The 13,465-nt window shown below is 40.3% G+C and overlaps 1 protein-coding gene and 1 long non-coding RNA gene across 2 annotated transcripts; one reads left to right on the top strand and one right to left on the bottom strand.

Moving 5' to 3' along the window:
• Window positions 1-916: 916 nt before the first annotated feature.
• Window positions 917-9,684, top strand: LOC103364537 (Golgi phosphoprotein 3-like). Its single transcript, XM_008291685.1, has 5 exons — window positions 917-1,307; window positions 1,827-1,958; window positions 2,791-2,905; window positions 4,319-4,479; window positions 6,649-9,684. Exons 1-5 carry the CDS (start codon window positions 1,098-1,100, stop codon window positions 6,910-6,912), a joined length of 882 nt encoding a protein of 293 aa, XP_008289907.1. The 5' UTR covers window positions 917-1,097; the 3' UTR covers window positions 6,913-9,684.
• A 2,139-nt stretch (window positions 9,685-11,823) lies between these two features.
• Window positions 11,824-12,722, bottom strand: LOC103364535 (uncharacterized). Its single transcript, XR_520551.1, has 2 exons — window positions 12,560-12,722; window positions 11,824-12,457 (listed from the first exon to the last, which is right to left on the bottom strand). It is a non-coding gene; the product is annotated as an uncharacterized LOC103364535 (long non-coding RNA).
• Between the last annotated feature and the right edge of the window lie 743 nt (window positions 12,723-13,465).

Raw genomic sequence — 13,465 nt, 5'->3', positions numbered from 1 at the left:
TAAAATAAAATTCTGATTATTATTGTCATTATTAAGAATAAAAAGCATCAATAACCTTTAAGATATGTAATCTCACAGGTAAAATTAGTAACCCTGGTCTAGCTAAAGGTTCATCACATGGCACATCTTTGTGAATCATCCTAAATAAGACTAATTCCAGGCAAACAGTTCTAGAAGAACCTGCGATCACTGTGATATTAATGTGGAACATAGGTTGAGCATAGAAAGAAAGTAAATGTCTCCTTTTTTTATATATATCACGTTTCCTCTGAAATAATTTAAGAATGGTGCAATTAAGAGGTTAAAGTAAAAACATTTGAGAGAACTGCAGCTAATAGAACACGGATTAGAAAAACTGATTCGTCTATTGGTATTTATCACAGAAAATATTCAATCATTAACTTTAATTTCACTTTGATTTGGCCAAAAACTAAAGTGATACCCTCCCTCCATTAGGTGACAGACCTTAATGTCCTTGTTGAGCATTAGGTGCTAATGCATGACCTTTAAAGAGTGCACTGAGTGGTAAAATAAATATATTAACTTTCACGACTAACAGTTTTCTGCCAGAATACCTCTCTTATATAATTTGCAGTATCAGCACTTTGTACTATAATATGTTTTATATTCTTCACAGCTCTCCATTATAACAACCTGTTCCTCGTATAATCATAACTTGTGCTGTTTTTGTTTTTTTAAATAAAATCAGAGTTGTCAGTGTTTTTGATTGATTTGTGGGCTGGACTAAGGCCCCCAGTGTCTCAGGATCATAACAACGCTCGTCTGTACAGCACCGTATGTGATCAGCGTTTAATTTCACGGTAATTCCGACGGCCCTGAAGGCACCACGAGGGACGCGTCCGCGGCTGCGTTCAGAGCACATCGACGTCACGGGCAGCGCCACCATGTTGGATCAGGAAGTGGGCAGAGTCTATGCAGGAATCCCGAGCCGAGCTTAACGCCAACGGCCGTCTTCAGTCGATCGGTCTACCGTTTCGCCGTTTTCACCTTTAACATCCAGGTTACATGCTGCGCGGCTCCCCCTCTGGTCGAGGCAGACGCTTTTCTTCGGATCTGTTCGTTTCGCAGCCGCAGCTATGACTTCTCTCACGCAGAGAACCTCGGGCCTCGTCCAGAGGAGGACCGAGGCCATTCGCAGCGCCGCCGCCGACAAGGAGAGGGAGTCCGGCGGGGAGGAGGACGAGGCGCGCCGCGGGGAGGAGGAAGACGACGACAAGGGGGACTCGAAGGAAACCAGGCTCACACTCATGGAGGAAGTGCTGCTCTTGGGCCTCAAGGATCGAGAGGTGTGGGCAGTCTGTACAAATCCGTCACCCAGCCTAGCTAGTAACTTGTTCGTTATGTGCAACATTAGCTAACATAGTGTTTACGTTGCGTCACCGACCGTGTTTGCAAATGTCAACAAAGCTAACTTGGTTTATTCGAGTTGTATTGATGTTTTCGTGGATTTGTGTGTCAAGTGTGTGTTGCTGTTAAGCTTATTAGCAAACCTGCCAAGTAGCTTGTATATAAAGCTGTCAAAATACCATTAGCTAAGTTAGCTAACAGTTGTTTGTGCTTATTGGTTTTTGCTCGAATGACAGCAAATGCCCGAAGCTAACTGAGCAGTTTTAGCTAAGTCGCTGTGGTTTCTTGCGTTACCTGTCCAGTTTTCTTGACAACTTGCCAGGTGCGACGTGACTCCCACCACCCCCCTCCTACAACCTGGAAGTACCGCTAGCCGCTTTGCATGTCCACCAACCAACACGTCAGCTAAGTAAGCAAGTGTGTGTTTTTTTTTTCTCTCCTCTCACTCCTCCTTCCAGGGCTACACGTCTTTCTGGAACGACTGTATTTCTTCCGGCCTCCGTGGGTGTATGCTGGTGGAGCTAGCCCTCAGGGGGAGGCTACAGCTGGAGGCCTGCGGTGTGAGGAGGAAAAGCCTCCTGGCCAGGAAGGTGAGGAGCATGATAATGGAGTCAGGTGTTTGGGAGGGAAAATGCCATGCCAAATGGTTTTTGTTTTTTTGGTAGCACTAGAGGCATGGATTGAATTTGAATATGCATTCTTGTGAAATCTCTGAATTTTTCCTTTTCTGCATCAATTTATGGTGGAAATGTCTTTATTCATGTATGGGAAAAACACACAATTCAGGATGTGGGTGACAATTTACAATATAATGGGATATAATGGAGAAAAGCTCTTAGGCTTTCTTGCTAGCTTTCTGTAGATCCAACTTTTCTTATTTACTGCTGTCCCTCATGAGTCAACACACATACAGGAGGCATGATGTACTTTTTTCCGCCTCCCTTTTCTGTATTTTATTTGCCAAAGTAGCCCTTTCAAAAATGCATGTTGCTCCAACAACTCATATGTTTCTGCTCATGTCGAAAACCTTCTGCACATTCTCCACATATTTGCTTCTTGAAGGGGGAAAAAAAAGACCCGCCTCTGTTGGGGACGTTGTTGCATCTATAAGTAAACTTTTGAAGGAATCCTTTGCTTCTTGTATGTTTTTCTCAAAGGGAGGGGCAAATACACATATTAATATAATATAGTAAAGGGGACCTTTCCCTTCCATCACCCCTGAAGTCTAGGCCTGAGTATAGTTCTAGACACTCGTCACTCTTTGGTTCTGTTTGTATTTCTTCTAGGAGGTGGTTCCTTGCCAACAATTTCGCGCCTCTCACTCCCTGTAAATCCTGTTTACACAGGATGCAAGTGTAGGTCAAGAGTTAGGGAGACTATAGCCATCACCCTAGTTAAATATGTTTCCTTTTGTTTGGCTAGGTGATCTGCAAGTCTGATGCTCCGACAGGAGATGTGCTGCTGGATGAGGCCTTGAAGCACATCAAAGAAACCCAACCTCCAGAGACTGTCCAGAGCTGGATAGAGTTACTGAGTGGTGAGATAAGCCGTGCTGAGTTTGCTAACCAAACCTGTAATCTACTCATTATTTCACCTGAGGGTTGCAGTGTATTATGAAGCAAGATTGATGGGTTAGCGAGGTGTGTTGAGGTGACAGTCAGAGTTCGCAGTGTGACAAAGGTGGCTCTCTTTTAACCTGGTTAGATCACTGCGGTAACTTGTGCTACGCCGCTAACCTGAAGATTGTATGATCAGAGTTTGGTATGTAAATGATTTGTAAGAAGCATCGCCCTTTCACTAATTCTTTTCCTGAAGATATTCTCTATGAGTGATACACATTCTTTCCTGAGGGAATATATTATACCCATAAACCTGTTGAGCGGTGTGTGAGTAATCCCACTGAACAAAGCTGTGCAGTTACCTAAACAGACCTAAATGCACTTCTTGAGTATCGTGTTTAAACGTGTGAAGTTTAAAATTTCAGAGTTCTAATAAGCAGCTGTCAATAAGCAGCTGCATTCAGAGTGCAACGAGTGGCTAAATAAATATATTAACTTGGTGGAATATCAATTTTCTACTACCCTTTTTTTCTTACATCCTTTGCAGCAGCAGGACTTTAAACCATAATATTTTTCTAATATTCTTCATGGCTCTCCATTGTAACAACCTGTTCCTCTGGACTGAAGTAGGTGCCACACAATCGGTACATTTTGTGCAGACGGAAGAGTTGCGTGACGCGTATAAAATACTTTTATGAGAGCAGGCCTTGTGAAAAGAGCCTGGGTCAACAAAGAAAGTCAGTGTGGGTTTTAGGTTTTGTCTACCCAACTTTAATCTGAGTTTCTGATGTTGGATTGCAGGTATAAGGCTGTCATTGGTTGCTCATTTCAGGAGCTCTGTCCTTCCCTTCTGCTGCTGTTTTCTTCGCTACAGCAAACTACCACAGTGAAAATGTGAAGATTTCCTGATGGTTTGGATCAGGCTCTCAGGCAGCCCTGCTAGCTTCTTTGGTGTATAATCCACTTTAATCTCAGTGCTGTTACTGTTTTGAATGAACACCGAAGCCGCTTCCTTCACCAGAGCGTTTCAGAGCCAGATTATTCTTTATTATGTGAAACTAAACCAGTTCAAACAAAGAAAGCCTGGCTATGTCAAACTTGCTTCGTAGTACGCCTCTCTTTTGGTCACTGGATGTTTTTATTTTAATAGTTTGTGCTGTTGTTGCTGTTGTATACCATCAGATTTGCGAGTACTATTGCATCGAAAGGTAAAAGTTGACAGTCATTTGTAATGTTATAGTTTATGAGCATTGTCTTTAACAACACAGCAGCACCAAAAGCAGCTTTGAAATGATCTATTATACTCTTCTTTCAACTCAAAAAGGGGAAGTTATGACATGACATTGATGTACACTGCATTATTTAATTATGCCTAAAACGTTTTCTTGCAGGAGAGACCTGGAATCCCCTCAAGCTGCACTACCAGCTGAGAAATGTCAGAGAACGTCTGGCAAAAAACCTGGTGGAGAAAGGAGTTCTCACTACAGAGAAACAGAACTTCTTGCTTTTTGACATGACCACACATCCGCTCACCAACAGCACCATTAAACAGGTATGGAGCAGGAATGTTCACTTTATCTTTGTTGCAAAATCAAGTCAGTCAAGCTTTGCAAGTATTGGAGTTAAAATAGCTCAGCCGGTTTTTCGTGAACCCTGTGACTTGGAAGTTAATACTTAACGGCGCCACGGTCATTTTTTTTTAGTGATGCACGATATTAAAGTTTCTGGCCGATACGATATCCGATATTAAGATTTCTGATAGCGCTGATAACCGATGCTACTAATGTCGATACTCAGTTTTTGTTCACATCGAAAAATGAGTAGAAGTAAGGACTGTGAGAACGTGACAACTATTGAAAAGAAGCCCAAATTAGACCACATAGTCTTCTTCACTACGCTACAAAAATAAAACATATTTAAACATATTTTTTCATATTGACGATCGCTTCACTGGCTTCCAGCTGCTGCCCGCATCAAATTCAAAACCTTGACACTTGCTTACAAAACCACAACGAGAACAGCTCCCTCCTACCTGAACTCTCTCATTCAGATCTACACTCCTTCCTGATACAACTATCACAACCGGGCCCGAGGTCGATAGCTAGACTCTTCTCCTCTGTGGTTCCGCGGTGATGGAACGAGTTACCAAACTCTGTTCAATCTGCTGACTCACTCTCAGTCTTTAAGAAAAGACTAAAGACCAGCTCTTCACTGAACACCTTTGTACTTGACTGCCCGAAAACAAACACACAATCAAATCCTATTAACCCCCACACAGCCTGCTGTTGGCATCGACGCCCTATCACACTTGTTCTATGGCACTGATCCAGATTGTTGTCTCCTGACTAGATCCTTGCTTGTGTTGTATCTGCTCTCAGATGTACGTCGCTTTGGATAAAAGCGTCTGCTGAATGAAATTGTAAATTTGTTCATCGGACCTTTACCGATATGCGGGAAAAAACACCAATATCAGCCGATACCGATGTGGTTGCTGATATATCGTGCATCCCTGTCAATTTTGTTTAGTCTGCACACAGGTGATCATCTTTTATGAGAGAAATAGTCACATCCTCATTGTCTTATATTTGCACAGTTTATCTTTTAGCAGACCTCATTAAAGTACGACTGACATACAGCTCTACAAATTACATCCCCTGTGCTCTCTTTTGATAAAAATCGCAATCCAAATGAGGGGAAGTTTATATTTATTTTATCTCATGTCTCTGCCAAAGCAAAAGAGCTGCTTAGCTACAGTTCTTTAAATGGCATATAAATTTAGCCGCAGATGCCACTTTGGCCCATTTAAATACTGGTGTGGTCCTTACTCTTCAGTATTACTCCAAAAAACATGCATGTTTATTTTGTTTCTCTGTCCTCTGTTCAGCCTGCTAGCAAAGAAATCTGATTTCCTTTTCTTTATTGTTAATGATGTGAAACTATTAACAGTAAAATAACATTATGTTTATTATTGATGGTGAAAAGGAAGGACTTAAACACATCAGTGGATCAGAAAAGAGAATTTTTTTGTTCCTGGGTATCAGGATGTTATTTGTTCTATGTTACAACATTAAAGCTACATGATGATATTTTCATTTTCTCGTAGTTCAAACGAAGCCTTCCTTTTGATCTGGCGTTACAAGAAAGCATAATAATGTTGCAAACGAGTAATTACTGGTGATTATTTTTAGACGTGTGCCTCATGTAGTGGCTACTGTCCTCATTTTAATATATAAGTTGAAAGAAAGAGAGGAAAAAAAATCCTCTAGCAATTTATGCTAATTAACAACAGTGGAGTTTTTTTCTTCAGGGGTAAAAACTGCTGTCTCACTCCTGCAGGTTCAAGATATTGCTAAACATGAAGCTAAAGCCAAGACTTTGTTCTAAAGTCTGAGAGCTTAAAGCAACACATTACAACACAATTACTCTGAAATGATGAGCGACGTGATAGTACGCTGTAGAGCTGCTGCTTGTGGTTAGTGTGTATTTTTACCTTTGAACAGAGCCAGGGTAGTGGTTTCCTCTTTTTCAAGTCTTTATGCTAAACCTTTCACTGTGTTAAATGTGATTCGTGTCGCTCTTCTCCTTTAACTCTCATTTAATGAACACATTGTGAAGCTAATACTATTTGTATTTTCTGAATTCGACCTTTCACCTGGTTGAATGTGTGTAATGTTCAAATGTGATGCATCGGTAAAACACATCTTCGTGTTGTTGCCTGCAGCGCCTTGTCAAGAAAGTCCAGGACTCGGTTTTGGAGAAGTGGGTCAATGATCCCCACCGCATGGACAAGCGAGTTCTGGCCCTGATTCTTCTGGCTCACTCCTCCGACGTCCTTGAGAACGCCTTCGCCCCACTCCAAGACGACCAGTACGACCTGGGCATGAAGAGAGTCCACACTCTGCTAGAGCTGGAGCCCGAGAAAGAGAGCACAAAGCCCAACGCCAACGAACTCATGTGGGCCGTGGTGGCCGCATTTACTAAATGAAAACACCTGATTTGTTGGACTGAAAGATCTGGCTATGGTCTGTGTTATTTAATTGGTTGAAGGACTTCACGTAATAAGACAGACTTCACGTTAATGAGACAATCTATTTTGGTTGGGGAGCCTGTTTATACATCTATTCCGGATGACATTTTGGTGGTTGTCCATATTATCACAGTGCAATCTGATCGGTGGTGGGCTTCACCAAGTAACAGTTGGCTGGATGGAACGGTCTCTAAATGAAAAACGACTGGCTGAGGTAAATAATCTGCCGCCGCAAAGCTGGATTTACTTAAAAACATCAACACTACGAACAGATGGGGGTTCTGTTAACGTTAGATGACATCAGACAACACAGCAGGTGGCAGCCACAGTAGTCATGGTGGATATGAAGATACTGACTGAGGCCAAGTTTCCCCTTCTACACCACGGAAACATCATCTCTACATCACTTCAAGATCTGGCCAGAATCTGAAAGCTGGTCTCCACACTCTCCCACATGCTTATGCAAAGGATAACGGATAGCAAAACACACGGCTATTGATGCTCTTTGCACTCTTTGCGCAGGTCTCCTGCTTCCACCTGATCATTCCCACTTGTGTTGGGAGTACATGCTTAGGGTTACTGTTAGAACAGACTACCTGAATGTTTACCTGATTTTTCTCTTTAAATTTTCCATCCTCTTTTCTTCCTCATTGTATTTTTGAGGAGGACACAGAGGATCAACACTCGAGTTCCTGCATCAGTAGGTGTGCGGTGGGTAATTTGGCCCTCATAGAATTTGGCTTAAATGAAGAAATAAACCTCAAGTCTGACGAATTTCTTTTATTACTTTTTCTGTTCTTGCGAGGGTCCATTCTGAGTTTCTAGAATGCGGCTAGTCTTCCATTTCTATTTATGTTGCTAGTCGATGCTTGGAGTAGCCTGCCATTTATCAGCTATTTTGCACAGTCAATAGCCCTGTAGGTAGGATAGTATTTATAGGTATTTTTCATGGGTTGAGGAACCCACTTGTGAAGAAGAGATTGAAAATTATGAACCTTAGCAACTATGGTAAAAGGAAAAAAAAAAGAGATCTCACTTATTTTGTCTACAGCTTTTGAGCTATGTGCATACTCTAAAATCATTCCTCTGCACATCTGAAAAAAATAAATACAATGCTTCTGCTACTTTTTTTTTTTTTAAGTACTGAATCTGATGATGCAGGAAGAACAGGTTCAGATTTGGATCTTTGAACATGCTACACAAACTTTACAATGATTATTAGTGGCTGCTTATACTAATAGACTGGGAATTGTTAGCCAAGTGGGCTAGCTTCAGTTGAGTCAATGTTAAAGGGTTGATTCACCCAAATTTATATACATATATATATATATATTAAACATATTTTCTCACTTAACAGTAGTGGTATCTAGTCATGCAGACAGTCATAGACTTTGAGATATTTGTCTCTGTCTGAATACAGTGAGGGTAAAAATCCTCCTAATCATTGTCGAGGCAGGAGCATCCCTGTGACTAAACCACAAGCCTGACAGTAAAACCCATTTTCCTTCCACTAAAGAAAACATACCCATAAAAACCTGCATGTGGGGCGGATTATACCACTAGTTACCACTAGAGGTAAGTGAGGAAATGTTTGGTGTGATTTGGGTGAGCTGATCCTTTTCCCTCCTGCAATATGATGTATCTCTCAGTTTGTATGTCATGTCATAATTAGATGTTATTTCTGTCTAATAGGCCCACGTTGGCTCGTTGTATTGTTTTATACATGCAGATGATGGGAGGGGTTACTTGGGGAGGGGGGGGCCCAGATTAATCCTTGTCAAAGACTGAATCATTAAAACAACTCGCAGTCCTTTTGGAACAACAACTAACTCCCAACGTGCTTCAGTGCAGCTCTGGGGAAAACGTTTAAAATCACGTTTAGAAGCGTCATCCTGGTGTGATGGGAGTGATCTGTGGATGAAGTTACATCGCTTGATGGTATACTTAACAGTATAGTTCTGTCTTTTTGTTTTTTTTTTTTTTTTCCTTCTTCTTCTTCAACCTGCGAAATACCAATGGGTATGAAGAACTGTTGAGATGCGTTTACAGCAACGAGACCATGCATGCTACTGGTGGAAGGCTGGGGTACTTGTGGATGTAGCTACAGAGAAAAGGCTTGTATGTAATTATTAGTCATTTTATGTGTACGATCTAATGGAATTCAATGAAAGGGATCTTCTCTCCTATCCTCTATAATTCTGTATGCTTTTTGTATTACCACACAAAATAAAGTAAGGATCCTTTAAGTGCCTGAATTTACAATGTTCTGCTGCTGTTTTTATTTCACGTTTTGTGTATGTTTATGGGTTTGATTTCCGTCAGTGTGTCACCAGTGTGTTCTCCTTCATCTAGATGTGTGAAATGACTTCAGGAACTTTTTTTTTTCTCCCCACATGTATCTAGTTATTGACAACAATTAGTAGAATAATCCGTTTACAGAAGATTAATGACTATTTTGATATTGGATTGTGTAAATAATTTATCAAGCAAACAATGCCAAACTTGGTGTTTCATTTGAAATGTGAGGCATTTGCTGCTTTTTATGTTATTCTAAATTGAGTGCGTTTTTTTTCTTTCTTTATTTGTATAATTATTTCATTGTTAAACAATTTTAGGATTTATCTTGAGATCTTGGAAATGGTGATGGTTATATTTGTAACATGTTAGCCTCCGCAGTTAATAATTAGAGAAATAACTTCCATATTAATTAAATAATTAAACATTTTGGTACATATGTTTATTCATTTTCTTGCAGAGATGAAAATATGAAAATATCAATATCATGTCATGTCTGAATGCTAAATAAGAGGCTACAGCCAGCAGCCTAGCTTAGCTTAGCTTAGCTTAGCATAAAGACCGGAAAAAGGGAAAACTATTAGCGTAGCTCTGTCCAAGGGGTTAAAAAAAACACATCAGTCCCTCTAAAACTCACTAATTAATGTTGTAAAACCTATTTGTTTGATTTTTAGGATAGTTTACAAGTGGAAATCTGTAGTTTTACAAGCAAAGGTGGGGTTATGTGCTGGGTTTTTAGCATTAGCAGCTGCCATGCCATCATTGGATGTTACAGGACGGGACGTTTGTGTTCCCAACCAGGAAATAAGCTGCCACATTATTCCCCATACAGACTTAAAATTTCTTTACTGATTAAACAAGATATAACATGTTTGTTAGCGGGCTTTAGCGGTGCATGCTAACGCTTTAGTTCCAGTCTTTATGTTGGGCTAAGCTAGCAGTGTGCTGGCTCCATCTTTGTCTCAATTATGGGAATTGTATCAGTCTTCTCGTCCCTCCCAGAGCAAAATACTATTTCCTACAGTATGCCTTCAATGATAATGTCCAGTAAGTCTGTGTACAAGTCATGAGTAAGAGCTTTTATGGCTCTAGATGGGGCTGTGCACCATGTAATAAACCGCTCAAACCACTCTTTTCCCAGAAGGCATTTTGACACATCAAAGCAGGAAAAGCTCAGGTGAAAGTATTCACATTGACGATTGCTGCGTTCCATTAAACTGAGCTCAGTTCTGGGTTAGCTGTTGTTCATGTTGGCTCACTGGAAAGACTTCTTGAGCTTCTTGGTAAAACAAATCTATTGTTAATGTTGGCTGTTCCACCTGTGCATTTCCTGCTACGGTGAGTCAAATTGTTTGCAGGGAAAAGGTGTGTTGACTTTGGGTGTGTGGGCTCAGAACAAACATCTCATTGACCTGTTTCTTATTTCTGCTAAAGATTACTCATTGAAGGCTACATTAACGGCTAAAAACATAATCCACCCGAAACTAAGACAGACAATAGTCGAGTTACAGGTGACAAGAAAAAACAATGCAACAAATTACTGATGACCTACAATAATAAAGCTCACACTATGAGCATGGACAAGTGGAATTTACTTAAAAAATAAGGAAATTAATTTGAAAAGAAGTACTGTGTGTCAGGTAAACTTGAGTAAATTTAACTTAAATGTTGAGACTGTTCAATATACTAAAGGCCAAGTTCATTAAACTTAAAGAATTACTCAGCAATGACTTGTTTTACATGAATCCCAGTTTGCAGGGTAATGGTTTTGTGTTTTTAATCCATTCAACCTCCATCTTGTGTGTTTTTTTGTTGCTCTTCGTACTTCCTGAAGTATTTCTGTCAGAACTTCTCTCACTATACTGCCATCAGACGTACTGAATCGACAGAAGATTTCTCAGAAATGAAACTGACATGTTTAGGAGCTAACAACATAATCTTGTAGTATTGTTTATTTATCCACCAAACTCCTGTGAATCTGTGTTGACTAATGTTGTGTTTGCCATTAAAAGTGATATTTCAAGTGGGGCTCCTTTCCAACTCTGTGGAGGTCAATGCTGTGGTCATGGCTAAAACTTTTTAAGCTATTTAGCTTAAAAACTAAAGTATGTCGACATATTAGCGGAATATATGATAATTTAGACGTGAAACATGTTGAATTGGATTTTTTTTCAATATTTTGATGAGATACTCGACTGTCCGCTGTAGTGGATGCTGTTCATCAGCAGTTTAAAATGAACTTTAGGGTAAAATCCACTGACAGATATCAACATGAAACTTCCACAGCTGATTACTTTCATTCCGACAATTATTTTTTGTAGTACAAATTTTCAAAAATTGTATTTTTAAACATGCAAATGATGTTTTATCTAATTGAAAATGTGCTAATGTGCTACATTAACTTCTAGAACAGAAATCTGAGCATTGAATAAGGCCAGGTTTCATGTTGCTGACATATTAGAGCTTTTTTATATACTTTTATATACTTTTATATATATATTTTGTATACTTTTATATATTTGAATGAGTTCTTTTCTATCATAACCATTACAGACAATACATATGACCACATACTGAGTTGACTGAATATGCATCGTTTATTAGCAACCCATTAAGCGCTCCCATTAAACAGCTACTCTTCAAAGAGTCTTGAGCAGATTCACAAGCGCTTCACATGTCCTCTAAATCTTCAGTTAACATGAACGTGACAGCCTTATAACAGAGTACAATGTGCATTAATGTCCACATACAGTATGTACATGTGACTATCAGCATCTGGAGCAGACGACTTCCATTCTGATGTTCCTCTTTGGTCCACTCAGCCGCCGGTCTGAATCAGTGGAGCAACACCATCCGCCATGTTTTATTTCTCCGTAAAGCTCCGGTGTTCAAGCAAGTCCACTGCCAGTCCCTATCCAGGGACTCCAGCAAGGTGTTTCCACAAGTTCCACAAGTGTATGTACATCCCACTTGAGAGCCGCCATATTCCCATCCGGGATGAGTCTATATCCAAGACTCTTCTGCTTTGGCTCACCGCCTTCCAGTTTTAAAACATCCGATCCCTCTCGATGTGGTCGGACATCTCATCTTATTTTGGCGACAGTCTTGTAGTTCTTGATCAGTATTTCCAGGAGCTTGTATCTCCAGTAGAGTTCGTCTCCAGCTTGGCGGAGCTCACGAGCGCAGAGCTCGATTGCAGCAGTGAGATCTGAGGGCAAAATTTGGATAAAACAGGTTAGGTACACTTAAAATTATGATGTAGATGGAGCTTAAATAAAAGTAATTCAATGAAATCTGTTCAGATACTCACCATTGGCAGCCATTTCTTACAGCGACGTTGGTCTCTTCGACGCGAAAACTTCACAAGTTCAGCTTTTTGCTTCCCTCTCAGTGCTTATAAAGCTCCGTAGTTGTAGCTTGACAAGAAGGAACAGGTTTGCACTATTGATAGCAGTCAGGCTTAAATACTGGGCGTGACGTAAGCACACAGCGAGGAATCCCCGTCAGTCACTGCCAAGTTCCTCCTTCTCTTAGGTTCGTTTACAAGATTGTTCTAGACTCTTTAATCAGCAGCGCCACATAAACATACACCTTTTGAAACCCTTACTTGACCACACACTGGTGTTGTCTGTGCCAGACACTGATGTTGAAAGCTACTAGATGACTAACAAACATTAAATCTGATGACATATCAAGATCGAAAGTAAAACAACATCTGAAGTAGCTGCAAGCGCGTCACATGGAAAACGTTTCATCACAACAGGCCACGCAGTTCGAAGTGACGCTTACATAATTCCGCCATAAACTCTTATTTTCCTTTCCCAGAGGGCACTTTGAATGAACAACAACAAGCCTGTTTTGTGTCCTAATGGCCTGATAGTAGCGATAAGATATTTAATCACAATGTCTGTTTCTCAGAATGTACAGAGCACTAATGTCATTTCATGCATTATATAAACAGAAAAATACTCAAAACAACCAACTTGTCATGTGATTATTGTTGCATCAAAGCATTGCACTAACAAACATCTTGCTCTCCACTGAGCACAAGCAATGAGTCATTTCATTCAACTAAAACCACCTCGAATTAAACTACGCACATTAAGACGCTGACTTAAATGTCAAACGTGAACATGTGTGCTCCATTTACATCAAATGCCTGGTACTTTTTGAAAAACTGTGTGAAGTCTCAACACTGTGCAGCACGGGCGTCATA

The sequence above is a fragment of the Stegastes partitus genome, unplaced genomic scaffold (genome assembly GCF_000690725.1).
Source record: "Stegastes partitus isolate 25-593 unplaced genomic scaffold, Stegastes_partitus-1.0.2 Scaffold755, whole genome shotgun sequence".
Classification (NCBI taxonomy): domain Eukaryota; kingdom Metazoa; phylum Chordata; class Actinopteri; family Pomacentridae; genus Stegastes; species Stegastes partitus.
This window is presented reverse-complemented; position numbering and strand designations above follow the sequence as displayed.